The 12,010-nt window shown below is 50.9% G+C and overlaps 1 protein-coding gene across 10 annotated transcripts in view; it reads right to left on the bottom strand.

The window, feature by feature from the left end:
- Positions 1 to 12,010, bottom strand: part of MEGF11 (multiple EGF like domains 11) — a 340,309-nt gene that overhangs the window by 210,939 nt on the left and 117,360 nt on the right. For all 10 annotated transcript variants that reach the window (XR_014795229.1, XM_084886618.1, XM_084886621.1 and 7 more), the window contains exon 4: positions 11,273 to 11,373. Coding sequence is in view for 9 of the 10 variants with exons in the window: in XM_084886618.1 (XP_084742744.1) it covers positions 11,273 to 11,373 (101 nt within the window). In the remaining variant the exon portion in view is untranslated. The remainder of the gene's footprint in view (positions 1 to 11,272; positions 11,374 to 12,010) is intronic.

Here is a 12,010-nt window from a genome sequence, read left to right as displayed (position 1 = left end):
TATGGGGGTGTCCAGCTCCCCCAACCAGCCCCAGCCCCTTGATGGGCAGCTGATCAGAGCTCTTCAAAGATAAGGACACTGAAGAGGCCATTGGGAGGCTCTGAGTCATCATTTCCACCCTCACTGGAGCCACTCCGCTTCCCTTAGTGAAAGAGCAAGATTAGAGCAGACTTGGCAACCGGAGGGTCCATCATCTGCAAAACCCCATTAATAGCCACTTTTTGAAACCTCTCTGCTACAAAGGCCAGGAGCCAGGAGGAAATAAGGAGCTCGACAAACCAGGATGAAATAAGGAGCTCAGCATTGCAGGGGGCTCAGCCAGGCTCAGCTCCAACCAGAGGGCTGGCCTCCGGGACCTGGAATAGTGGCCTCAGTCCCTGCAGAGCCCAAAGCAGGGTCCCCAGACTCTTCACTCCCATGTGACATGTGGTGCAGACACCAGAACTCTGGAAGGGACTCTGGGAACCCAAGGGACCAGGGGCGGGGGGGTGGGGGTGGGGCGCCATGGGTGGGTGGTAATAAGGGTCTTCTAAGAGGCAGGCCACCTTCCACTCTTGGGTCTCACAGTTTACTCAGAGACCACTCCTTTGAGCACCTAGGAAAAGCCAGCCACATTTCCTTCTAGTCAACCAGGCTACACAAAGCATGTGTCTTGCTGGGCTCTGTGTTGAGCACTAGACAGTGTCCTGCAGCCTGGGCCCTCAGGGGCTCACTAGGGAGAGAGAGAGAGAATAGAAGCTGCCCCTGTAAGGGTGATGGGGGGAAGGGGCTGAGATCAGGACTGGGAGTGGGAGAGGCAGGTATTGGCTGAGCTTCCCAGAGACAATGCTGCTTTTCCTTGCGTCTCCTAGAGCCACAGACACGAGTCGGGAAGAGCAGGATGCGAGGTCTAGGGAGCAGAAAAGCCTGCAGGAAGTTGCAGGGTGAGAGGGAATGGAGAACTTAGTTGCCTGGTGGGAAGGGATTCACAGACTGTAGAGGGGCCCTGGGGAAGCGAGAGGCAGGTTGCGTCTCAGCATGAAGCAGCAGTGGGGCACGTGGAGGGAAGTGTCAAAAAATATGGGCGGGGACAAGGCCGACTGAGATGGACTGGTGGTGCCCAGGTATTTTTGATACACTATCTGTGCCTGGCACATTGGAAGCCACTGGAGAGCATATGGTATGTTTGAAAAGGGTGCTCCTGGCATTAGGAGCTTACAGTTAATTTGTTCATTCACTCATTCATTCATTTGACACTTAGGGAACACCTACTACCTGCCAGACACTGTTCTAGGAGGAGGAATGTCAGCTGGAATAAATCAAAGTCCCTGTTCCTATCAAACATATATTTCAGTTTGAGGAGTTTAAACAGAAAATAACGCCCCCCTTTCCTCGCGCCCCCCGCCCCCCCCCACCCCACCCCACCCCCCCACCCCCCCCCCCCGCCGCACACACACATATATTCTATATCTCTGTCATGCAGTGATAAAACTAATTCTTTTAAAAAATACACAGGCCGAGACCAGTTTGGCTCAATGGATAGAGCATTGGCTTGGGGACTGAAAGGTCCCAGGTTCGATTCCGGTCAAGGGCATGTACCTTGGTTGCGGGCATATCCCCAGTAGGGGGTGTGCAAGAGGCAGCTGATCGATGACTCTCTCTCATCGGTGTTTCTAACTCTCTATCTCTTTCCCTTCCTCTCTGTAAAAAAGTCAATTAAAAAAATATATTTAAAAAAAATACACAGAATAAGGGAGTAAACGAAGATGTTAGGGAGGGAACTATTTCGAAGAGACTGGGTGAAATACGGGAGTGAGCCACATGGGTATCTGGGGAAGAGCATGCAGGCAGTGGGACCAGCACACGGGCTTCCTATGGACCGAAGTGGGGCTGTCAGGCAGATGCGGAAAGAGCCGGGAGCCAGCAGGGAGAGGCAGGCTGGGAGGAGCTGGGTCACGGAGTTAGCTGGGCCAGGCCCTATGGGGCTCGCAGCACAGTGAGGACATCGGAGGAGCAGCACACACCCAGCCAGGACCAGAGAGCAGAGGCGGCGTTACATGGGTGTGGAGGGAACTCCGAAGATAGAAAGCCTTGGGGGAGTTTCCATAAAGACATGGGGAGTCAGGCTGGGATGGGTTGCTCCTCCGCAGGCTTTCCCTGGCCCAGGACTCGCAGCCAGGGGACTTACATAATGCCTGACTGCTCTGACACTCACTCGACTCATAAAGGCTTCCCTTGGAGGCCGCCGGTCTGGAGAGCAGGGTTTAATTACAGCTGCTGCGGTAATGAAGGAGCAGCGCCTCGATTCTCCCCAGCTGCATCAGCACTGGGACCCTGCACCTCTGCGGCTGCGGGGGGGAGGGGGGGCCCTACCCTGGAATTTAGGACCGGGCCAGCAAACGCAGCCAGCTAGACCTCAATTTCCTCTTCTTCCCGGGACAAGGTACCTGAGCAAAAATGACCTGGCTCCCCCATCCTGCACACACCTCCTAACTTGTCCTTCAGTCTTCTCAGTCCCCAAGCAATGAAGCCCAGACACCACCGCGAGCCTGTCTCTGGCTGCTGAAACCTTTATGACCCCATGAGGTGGTCCAGGCTCCTTGGTGTGGTGCTGCGGGGCCAGCTCCAGCCCCTTCTCCCCACTACTTTCTCCCTTAAAGTACACTTACCTTACTGTGACTGCTTATTTTTCAGAAGTTAAGAAAGAACACACACACATTTTCCCCTCCAGCCCAGGTACTGTTTACTCATGTCCATCCCAGAACTCAGCAGTTGATGAGTGGATGGTCAGCTAGAAGGATAGATGCTGTCCTAGGCAGCAAAGCTCAGCACCAGGTGCTGGCGACCCAAGGGACAGCATCAGCACTGTTCTGGGGAGGGCAGCAGGCAGGACTCCCTGGGGAGCCTCCTAAGCGCGCACGCGCGCGCACACACACACACACACACACACACACACACACACACACAGCAATCCTCTAATTGCTACATTGATCTGGGAACCTATAGGGCAGTGTTTCCCAACCTTCTCTCATGATGAGAATCACCTGGTGGAGTTGTTAAAACACAGATTCCTGAATCCCAACTAAGAAGTGCTAAACTAGAATTTTTGAGAACATATAGGTAAAATTGCATACCTAACAGTGCTCTGTATATAAAATCTGTCTTAGAGCACTAGTTAAGTATACAATTTTACCTATATGTTCCCAAAAATTCTAGTTTAGCACTTCTTAGTTGGGATTCAGGAATCTGTGTTTTAACAACTCCACCAGGTGATTCTCATCATGAGAGAAGGTTGGGAAACACTGCTATAGGGGACCTACCTTTGCAACATTTTGATATCAAACCAGTTTGTCTTCAGTTCCTTCCTCTCCCTACAAGCCTCTCATCTGCCCTCTTGTCTGACCCCACTTCTCCCTTCTGGCCCCAGGTCCCTCCTGCTGAAAGAAAACCCACCGGAGGAGGGGAAAGTGCAGGAGGGGACACTGCTCTGGTCTCAGTGTCTGAGCTCTGTGTATCCATGTGGACAAGTCACTTAGCCTCGCCTGCTTCTGTGGCCCCTGCTGCCCAAGGTCAGTAATATAGCACCGCTTCCCTAGTCTGTGACGAGCAAGTGGCATGCTGTATGGAGACTGCTGGGTAAACCGCCAGGTGTTACACTATTGTTTTATTATCGTTGTTTTGGAAGTTAGTGCTCAGTCCAAGAAAGCACTGAATTCGATGTCACAGGATCCAGCTATAAAGCCCTCCACTCTCCCACTCACTATAAAACCTGCCCGTTCCAATGACATGGCAGAAAGAACAAAAATACCCCCAAAATATAATACAAATATATTTTTAATAAAACATACAGCTGAGTTTTAATGAGAGAACGGTACATCCCTAAGTGGGCTCCAGGAGTTACAGAAGGTCGAATGCTGAAGGAAAGTGGCCCAGGCAACATGGATCCTGGCTGGCCTCTGCTCCTCGCCCCCCTATAGGGGCAGCTTGGGCCTCAGAAGTTGCCAGATCTCTGTAGAGGAACTGAACATTGCTGCCCACCAGCCTAGGGAAAAGCAAGGGATTCTGGACGAGGAGACAAAGTCTCCCAAAGAAACAAAGAACAAGGAATGGGGGGTGGGAGGTGACTGCTTCATGGTATGGGCCTCCTTTAGGGGTGATGGACGTTTCAGAGCTGGATAGAGGTTACCGTTATGGTTACTAGTATGTTATGTGAACTCCACTTTTAAAAACCTTTTAAAGGAAAAAGACCCGAAGCCTTCATCACACACAGCATAGGCTCCCAAACCAAGTTAGGAAAGCGAAGACGGGTAAGGAGCCAGTGAAAACCATCAGTGCGCCTAATGAGAAAATGCAAAACGTGTGTGTAAGGCTCCTGCTCAACCCAGGGCGTGGGGGCAGGGGGAAGGACGTGCGTTCACAGCAAAGGAAAAAATTACAATCTGCATGAGGACACGGTCCACAGTAAAGGAGAATCAGCAGTCCCCATAAAAAGGAAAATTGATACTCTAGGAACCTGAACTAATAGAACTATATAGCTCAAGATACAACTATCTGAAAGAGACCATAAAAGAAATATGTTTAAAATAATTAAAGCAATAAGAGGATTAGACTTCATAAGGAAAGAATAGGACGCTACAGAAACAGCCTGCAGATCTGATAAAGGACCAATGGAACTCCTAGAAACAAAACGTATCACTGAAATTAAAACCTCAACAGACAGGTTAATTAGCAGAGCTAAAGGATTTGAATAATGGATCCGAGGAAGATGTCCAAGATGCAACTCGGCAAGATAAAGAGATGAAAAATGAGAGGCCAGGAGAGAGAGAGAGAGAGAGAGAGAGAGAGAGAGAGAGAGAGAGAGAGAGAGAGAGAGAGAGGGAGAGAGAGAGAGAGGGAGGATGAGGTAAGAGACCATTTTAGAGCTCCAATAGGAGAGAACTGAGAGGGTGGAGGAAAGGAGATATTTGAAGAGAGGTGGCTGAGAAATTTCCAGAAGTGTAAAGGACTTCAAGAAGACGTAGACCTCTGAGGAGCAAACATTATGAATAACAATAACTCCACTCATGGACATATCCGAGGGAAACTGAAAAGCACTTCAACGACGAAGTCCAGACAATAGAAAAACATCCTCAAACTGCTAAAGGAAAAGGACTGAAAAGTTAGAATTTCAAAGACAGCTCAACCACCATTCAAGAGCAGGGCAAAATAAAGGCATTTCCAGACAAGGAAAGCGTAAGAGAGTTGGTCGCTTGCAGACTCTCCCAGAAAGAACTTCTTGAAAGAGACCTTTCAAGAATGAAGCCAAACTGAGAAGTGCGATTCAAGAATAGATGAGGAGCAAAGAAATCAGTAAGCATAGGAGTTGGACTTAAGTAAATCGACTGTATAAAACAACCATAATAATAAAACAGGGCTATCTAACCCCCAAAATGGCGTGAGGCATTTAATGGGGTTAATTCTTACCTACCCTCAGCTTCCCCTAGAGCAGCCAGTCTCCCAGGCCTTCAGCTGCTGCTCCCGCTCTGCCACCTAGTGCAGACTGACCTCACAGGGCCAGAGCAGTCCTCCTCCCAGCCAACCTGAGAGGTGCCCAAGTATGCTGAGCACCCCTATACCCCCAGCCCACAGCCCAGCCTGGCCTGTGAACCATGTACCTGGAGCTTCTTGGTAATCCTCCTCTTCCGGGTTTGGATGAAAACTACACTGCAGGAGGCATGTGCTGGCATTCCAAGCAGCCACAGAAAGGGCCAGAGGACACCACCTGGAACTTCGGGGGAGTTACCTCCCCCTGGGGGAGACTCTGACCAAGGGGAATAGGAGACAGGAGGACTGGGCCTGACGTTCTCCTCCTTGCTGGCTATTCTGAGACCTGCTTGCTCCCCGCTGCCCATCAGAAGAAGTCCTCGGTAAAGGGGATGCACCTGTTAAGCAGCCTGCTGCGCTCTTTGCAATTTCCTTGGCCAGCACAGCAGCCAGCCTTTTGAGTAAGGAGTTACAGAAGATCAGATGCTGTTACCCCATCCCATGGTAACCCCATCGTGGTTTTCCAAGTATGGTTCCCAGGCCAGACACATGAGCACCCCCTGGGGCCTAGTTAGAAATGCAAATTCTCCAGCCCCACCCAAACCTTCTGAGTTGAGACTCTGAGGCTGGGGCCCAAGAGTCTGTGTTGTAACAAGTCTTCCTGGTGATTCTGATATTAGCTTACCAGGTGCTCAGTAAGACCATTGAATAGATTGCAATTTGTGATTACTGTGGCATCTGTGTGGAACCTGTGGCAAGTGTTATACTGCTCACTAATGACTCTGGCCCTCTGCCTTCAATACCTGCCACAGTGCTCTTCTCTCTGCCATGGCAACAAGCAACACCGCAGGGTTGCTGCTCCATCAGCCTGGGTCCTAGGGTGAAGGTGACAAGGAGCAGGCCATTGGTAGCCCACAATGGACATGTAATATGAACAACAACAAAAAAATTTATTGTTTTAAGCCACTGGCTTTGGGGTGTTGTTTGTTACTGCAGCATAACCCAGCCCGGCCAGGCTAATATTTTCAAAGTACAGAGCGTCAAAAAATGCCTCAAGCCCCCACCCCATGACTTAAAATGAGTTCTATCTACAGAGGTAAAGATGTCCACTGCCCTATTTCACAAGGAGAAAGAAAGAAGGAAATGTGTTTGTGCCCAGGGATCCTCAAGAAGCATCTGATGCCTGGGCAACCAAGAAGGAACAAGACTGGGCTTATCTGTGGGTAATGGTCGGGTGTGGGCAGCTCTGGCGTGGATGGTTGCAGAAAGGCTGCTGAGGATGGCAGTTCTGGGCCAGAGGAAAGGGTACAACTAGAAAAATAATGTCACCTGCATCTGTATCTGCTTTCCAGGACACTCATTCACTGTTTCATCTTTCTCCTTCCATACACAGAGATGGTCCATCCTATATCCAGTGGGACCAGAGAGGCAAAGGGATTTGCCCAAGATTGCACAGCAAGTTACTGGCAGTCAGCCAAGGTTCCACTCCCAGGCCAGTGTCTTTCTACCACGTGACGAGAAACAAGGCTCCAGGAAGGTGGTTTTGGAGGAAGTTCAATGTCCCCGGGCCCCTTCCCAGAGCTCAGGCGATGTTCCTGGGCAGGGCCCTGAGGACTCTCAATACTGGATGAGTTCTCACCAGGCTCTGCTGAACCTGGAGTCCTCTGGCCTCTGGAAGGTGGGAGGGGGAGGGGAAGGGCAGAACGGCAGGATTTTGACTCCTGGATGCTCCCAGGCCTACAAGCTTCTCATCCAGGACCAGCATCCTGGGCACAATCTTTCACCCTCTCACTGCCATTTCTCCCACTCACGAGTTCCCCAACCCTCCGACTTCATTCTCTCACACACAGGTGACAAAGCCTGTGGGGGACTGATACCCACCCATTATGGGTTGAATTGGGTCCTCCTTAAATTCACATGTGGAATTCCTAGCCAACCCCAGAACCACAGAACGAGACCTTATTTGGAGATAGGTCTCAGAGATAGATAATCAAGTTAAAATGAGGTCATTAGGCTGAGCCCTAATCCAATACGAATGTGTCCTTATTAAAAGGGGAAGTTGGGGGGGCTGACACCCACAGGGGGAGGACTCCATTTGGAGAATGGTTATGTTGCCACAGGCTATAGAACTACCAGAAGCCAGAGAGAGGCCTGGAGCAGATCTGGCACAACCCTCAGAAGGAACCCCCCTGCTGGCACCTGGATCTCAGGCTTTAGCCTCCAGAGCTGTGAGACAACAAACGCCTGCTGGTGAGGCCGCCAGGCAGTGGTGCTTTGTAAGAGCAGCGTTTTTCAACCGCTGTTCCGGGGCACACTAGTGTGCTGCGAGATGTTGCCTGGTGTGCCGTAGGTGCAGACAAGACAAGAATTTTATAATTTTTCACTATTTTGTTTACTTAATATTTCATAATAAAGTAATTATAAAATACTTTCTTTGTGTTTATTTGATTCCTATTCAAGAGAATTACTTTATATATAGTCAATATAGGCACAGAGTTAAATTTTTTAACATTTTCTAATGGTGGTGTGCCTCGTGATTTTTTTATGAAACAAGTGTGCCTTTGCCAAAAAAAGGTTGAAAAACACTGTGTAAGAGCAGCCCTAGGGAATGAATAACTGCCCCACCCTGCCAGCCTCCTCTCCCCTTCTCCCAGCCCATATCTACCCACCCTGCTCAGGCCCACTCCGAATCTTGCTGATGGGATTCCCTCTCCCATCCACTCCAACAAGGCCCTTCCCTCCAACTCAAACCCCATGATGCCCCGCGAGGGGTCGCAGGTCACAGCATTCCCTCCTGCCCGAGTTTGTCTGGCTTGTCTAGCGGTTCTCACATTCCTCTCCGGCTGATCTCTAATGACTTCGTGTACGTTAGACTTGCCTTCCCAGCAAGACTGTAAGATCCACGAGGGCAGGGGCTGTTTCTGACATTTCCGTCCGGCAGCGCTTTAAGAGCTACTGGGCTACAACATCCTTCCCAGGCAGCCCCCTTCCCTCTTCCCTGAGGCTGGTTTCTCAGTAACACTTGGTGAGTGGGTGTGGCCAAAAAGACAGCCTCTCCCCTTTATCCCGCCCTACTCTATAAAGATGCCTGTCAAAGCAGCTACAACACTCTGTTGCACATATTTTTGTACCAGACCTTTTCCTTCCACCAGGCTGCAAGCTCCTCCAGACAGCATCCACCACCCACATGCGTGCATAATCCCTGCATTTGCAACAAGTGTAAGTTAAATGGGTAAATATGAGCCTGTGGCCAAAACTTCTGACCATGGGTTTTAATGGATCCACGAACCCCTTAAATGGTGTGCAAAGGGCCATGTGCATGTGTAGGTTTACATATGTAGTATTCATTTCCCCAGAGAGAGAGTCCATGGATCTCTGAGAAACTAAAATAAGAGCCAAGACTTAAAAAATGTTAAAACAATCATCCCTGCAGAGGAGGAAGCTGACATTAAGCCCCCATCCTGTGCCTGATGAAATATTTAGGTGTCACTATACCCATTTTACACAAGTGGAAACTGAGGTTCAGAGAGGGGATGCCTTGCCTGTTCCAAGTGGTTCAGAGCAGACTCTGGAACTACTAGTAGATAGCTTGGGTTCAAATTCCACTGTCACTGCTTTCCAGCTCAGTTGCAGCGCGTTTGCATGTACGGAGCAAAATCGCACAGCTAGAGAGGGGTGATCTTGGCCAAGTTACTGAATTGCTCTGCGACTCAGTTTCCCAATCTGTAAATTGGAAGAAGGGTCCCTACCTCAGAGGCTGTTGAGTGGAGGTGACGTGTTGATGGATGCAAAGTGGTCAGAATGGTGCCTGGCCTGGGGCTGGGACTCTGCAGAGGACGGTGAGGAGGGTAAAGAGGAAGACGCTGGGAGGAGCAGAGCTGAGATTCAACCCAGGCCTGTGTGCGTCTTGCCCCTCTCTATCACCACTCCCAGCTTCAGCACGCCACAATGCCCCATCTCACTCCCGAAAGCCTCCTGCTCCCTCCTAGGAAAAGCCTCCGTCCCGAGGAGCGTGGCTTCCTGGGAGGACGGGTCCGTGGCCCCAGCCCGGCAGGCAGTGCCTGGCAGTTACATAAGGAGCAGGCGACAATCATGAGCTGTCTTCCCAGGAGCCTGCGCAATCAGGACACAGCGCGCCTGCCCTGCTCTTCCTTTTCCAAGAGCTTGGCCAGCACCCACTAATGGAAATTATCGGAAGGTGCTCATCCGTTCCTGGGGCCCCGTGCAGACATCCGGACTCCATTTATAATTTCCCTGAGTCCATCACTTGCACTCTGAGCTCAGAAGGGCTGCTCACATCCATCCTGCTCCATCTCCATGGCTCCCGTGTCCCACCGCCAGCCTGACCCTCACTCCACTCCAGGCAAACAGAGCGGCAGCAGTTAAGCCTTGATTCTGACCTCACTTCTACACCTGGGTCCCCATGGTCACCTCCTCCAGGTGAAGCACTGACCAAGGCCTTGGCCCAGCCCAGTCCTCTGCACTGCTTTTTGAGTTTGCGTTGGGTAAGTACTACCTTTGTGTTTTTCCTGCAAACCATCAGTATTGACCCCATTTGCTGGAGCATTTTTCATTCATTCCTTTAATGCAATTAGAATCGAGTCTCTCCGGCATTAGGGGAGATGTAACAACAGTAGGGGAAAATTGTCGTTTCATTCCCAACATCAACACGCCCACTCTGCCCAAATTCTCTCTCTTGTGCCAGCTCGCTCTACCCACCCAGATGGCAAGGAGAATACTAACAAGGAAAATCACTCTTCAAATCTGCCTCCAAATGCAGAGGCAGAAGCTGTGTGGGCGGCCTCCCCTCGGTAATTACAGCTTCTCTGACAGGGTCCTGCCGTTGAGGAAATCTAATGCCCATTGGGAAGCCCCACACTGATCCCATCCCACGGGTCAGAGGTGAGTGGTGAGAGTCCATTACACTCCAGCAGGGCCCTAAGCCATCCTCCCAGAGCGGGTCAGTGACTGGCCCAAAGCCACGTGCCTGGGAAGCTGAGGCCAAAACCCTGACCTGCAGGCTCTTACTCCTGGATGTCTCCACTGTACCACACTGCCCCCCACTCAGAGGGCCTGCAGCTGCCAGCAACTCAGCCCTGGTCCCCCTGGGGACTAAGGCTTCAGTTTACTGAGCCACTGCAGACAAAAAGGGAAAGAGGAAACGAGTGTCTTTCATGAACCAACATTTTCTTTGGTGTAGTCCAATTCTTTTTGGAAACCTTCCCACTTCTTGGCATAGGTCCCTTGTGATGTCTTACTCGTGCGATCCTCCTTCGAGGTACCATGGTTTTGTCATCCAATAATCAAGCCTGCCTTCCTTCCTCTCATCCATCCATCCAACCATCATCTATCCATCATCCATCTCTCCATTCATTCAGTTATCCACTCAGCTTCCCTTCCATCCAGCAAAGCCTTCTTGAGCACCTACTATGCCCTCAGCTACGGGCTAAGCACTCAGCACTTCTTTCCCACTGCGCCCCAGAGTGCCCACTCCAGAAATGTCCATTTCTCTCCTGACCCTTCAGATCCTAGACCTGACTCTAGCTTCTATCAACCCTCTTAGGAGGTTGATCTGATAGACAATTCTGTGCTAATGCACTTGCATTAGACCCATTGTTCCCTCCAAGCTGGCAGCAGGCAGGAGTTCTGAGGTCAGCTGAGACCTTCAGCCCAGGGCCCAAAAGTCAGCTCTACCTCTCTTCCCCTGGGCACCGTCCCCCACTTCCCTCCCACCCCCACCGAGGCCAGAGCAGAGGCAGCCCCTACATACGTATGCAGAAGTTTCCGTTCTCGTAGTAGCCAGGGCAGCACTGGGACCGCCGCCGGTACATGGTCCGGAGGCCACGCCGATACGCCGTCTTATAGCTGATCCTAAGGCACAGGGGAGAAAGCCACTTGAAAATATTGGAAATCAATGACTCCTGCTAGGATGATATTTGTGTTGAGCTCTATTGAGGATGCCATTCAATAATCACTTTAAAATGCATGGTGGCTTCGAATATGAAGAAACACAATAAAGAACAATCGATGGCGGGGTTTGGGCCATTGTAACACAGAATGAAACGGTGTTCGTTCCACCCACTGACTGTGCCTCACTCTCTTCAGAGTGGTACTCAGAAGGGCTGCAGGGCATGCTGTCTGAGTGACATTGTGGAAGGCAACTGGGGATTTTCCTTAAAACTGCAAGACACAGTGCTGGGGGTGACTCGGATGGGACTGGGATTCTGAGAGTTCCTATGCCTACTGCCAGCACCCCAACAAGCAGATGCTGATGGCCCCCTGAAAATTGATCTACTCACTTGGAGAACTGAAGCACAGTCATCACAAGGACCCTCTGAATCTGACTCAGACCCAGAGGTGAGTTAATCTCCCTCACACCAACAGGAACACCTCCTGGGAAGGGCTTTGCATGCCATCCCTGGGAAGGCCCAGAACCAAGCCTGGCTCTGCAGAGAACAAAGCTACATACGGAGGGAAGCCATAGGCCAGACGGCAAAGGGCATTCAGG

Source organism: Pipistrellus hanaki (assembly GCF_964339955.1).
Source record: "Pipistrellus hanaki genome assembly, chromosome: 1".
NCBI classification, from domain to species: domain Eukaryota; kingdom Metazoa; phylum Chordata; class Mammalia; order Chiroptera; family Vespertilionidae; genus Pipistrellus; species Pipistrellus hanaki.
The sequence above is the reverse complement of the archived record's forward strand: the minus strand, read 5'-3'. Positions and strand labels throughout refer to the sequence as shown.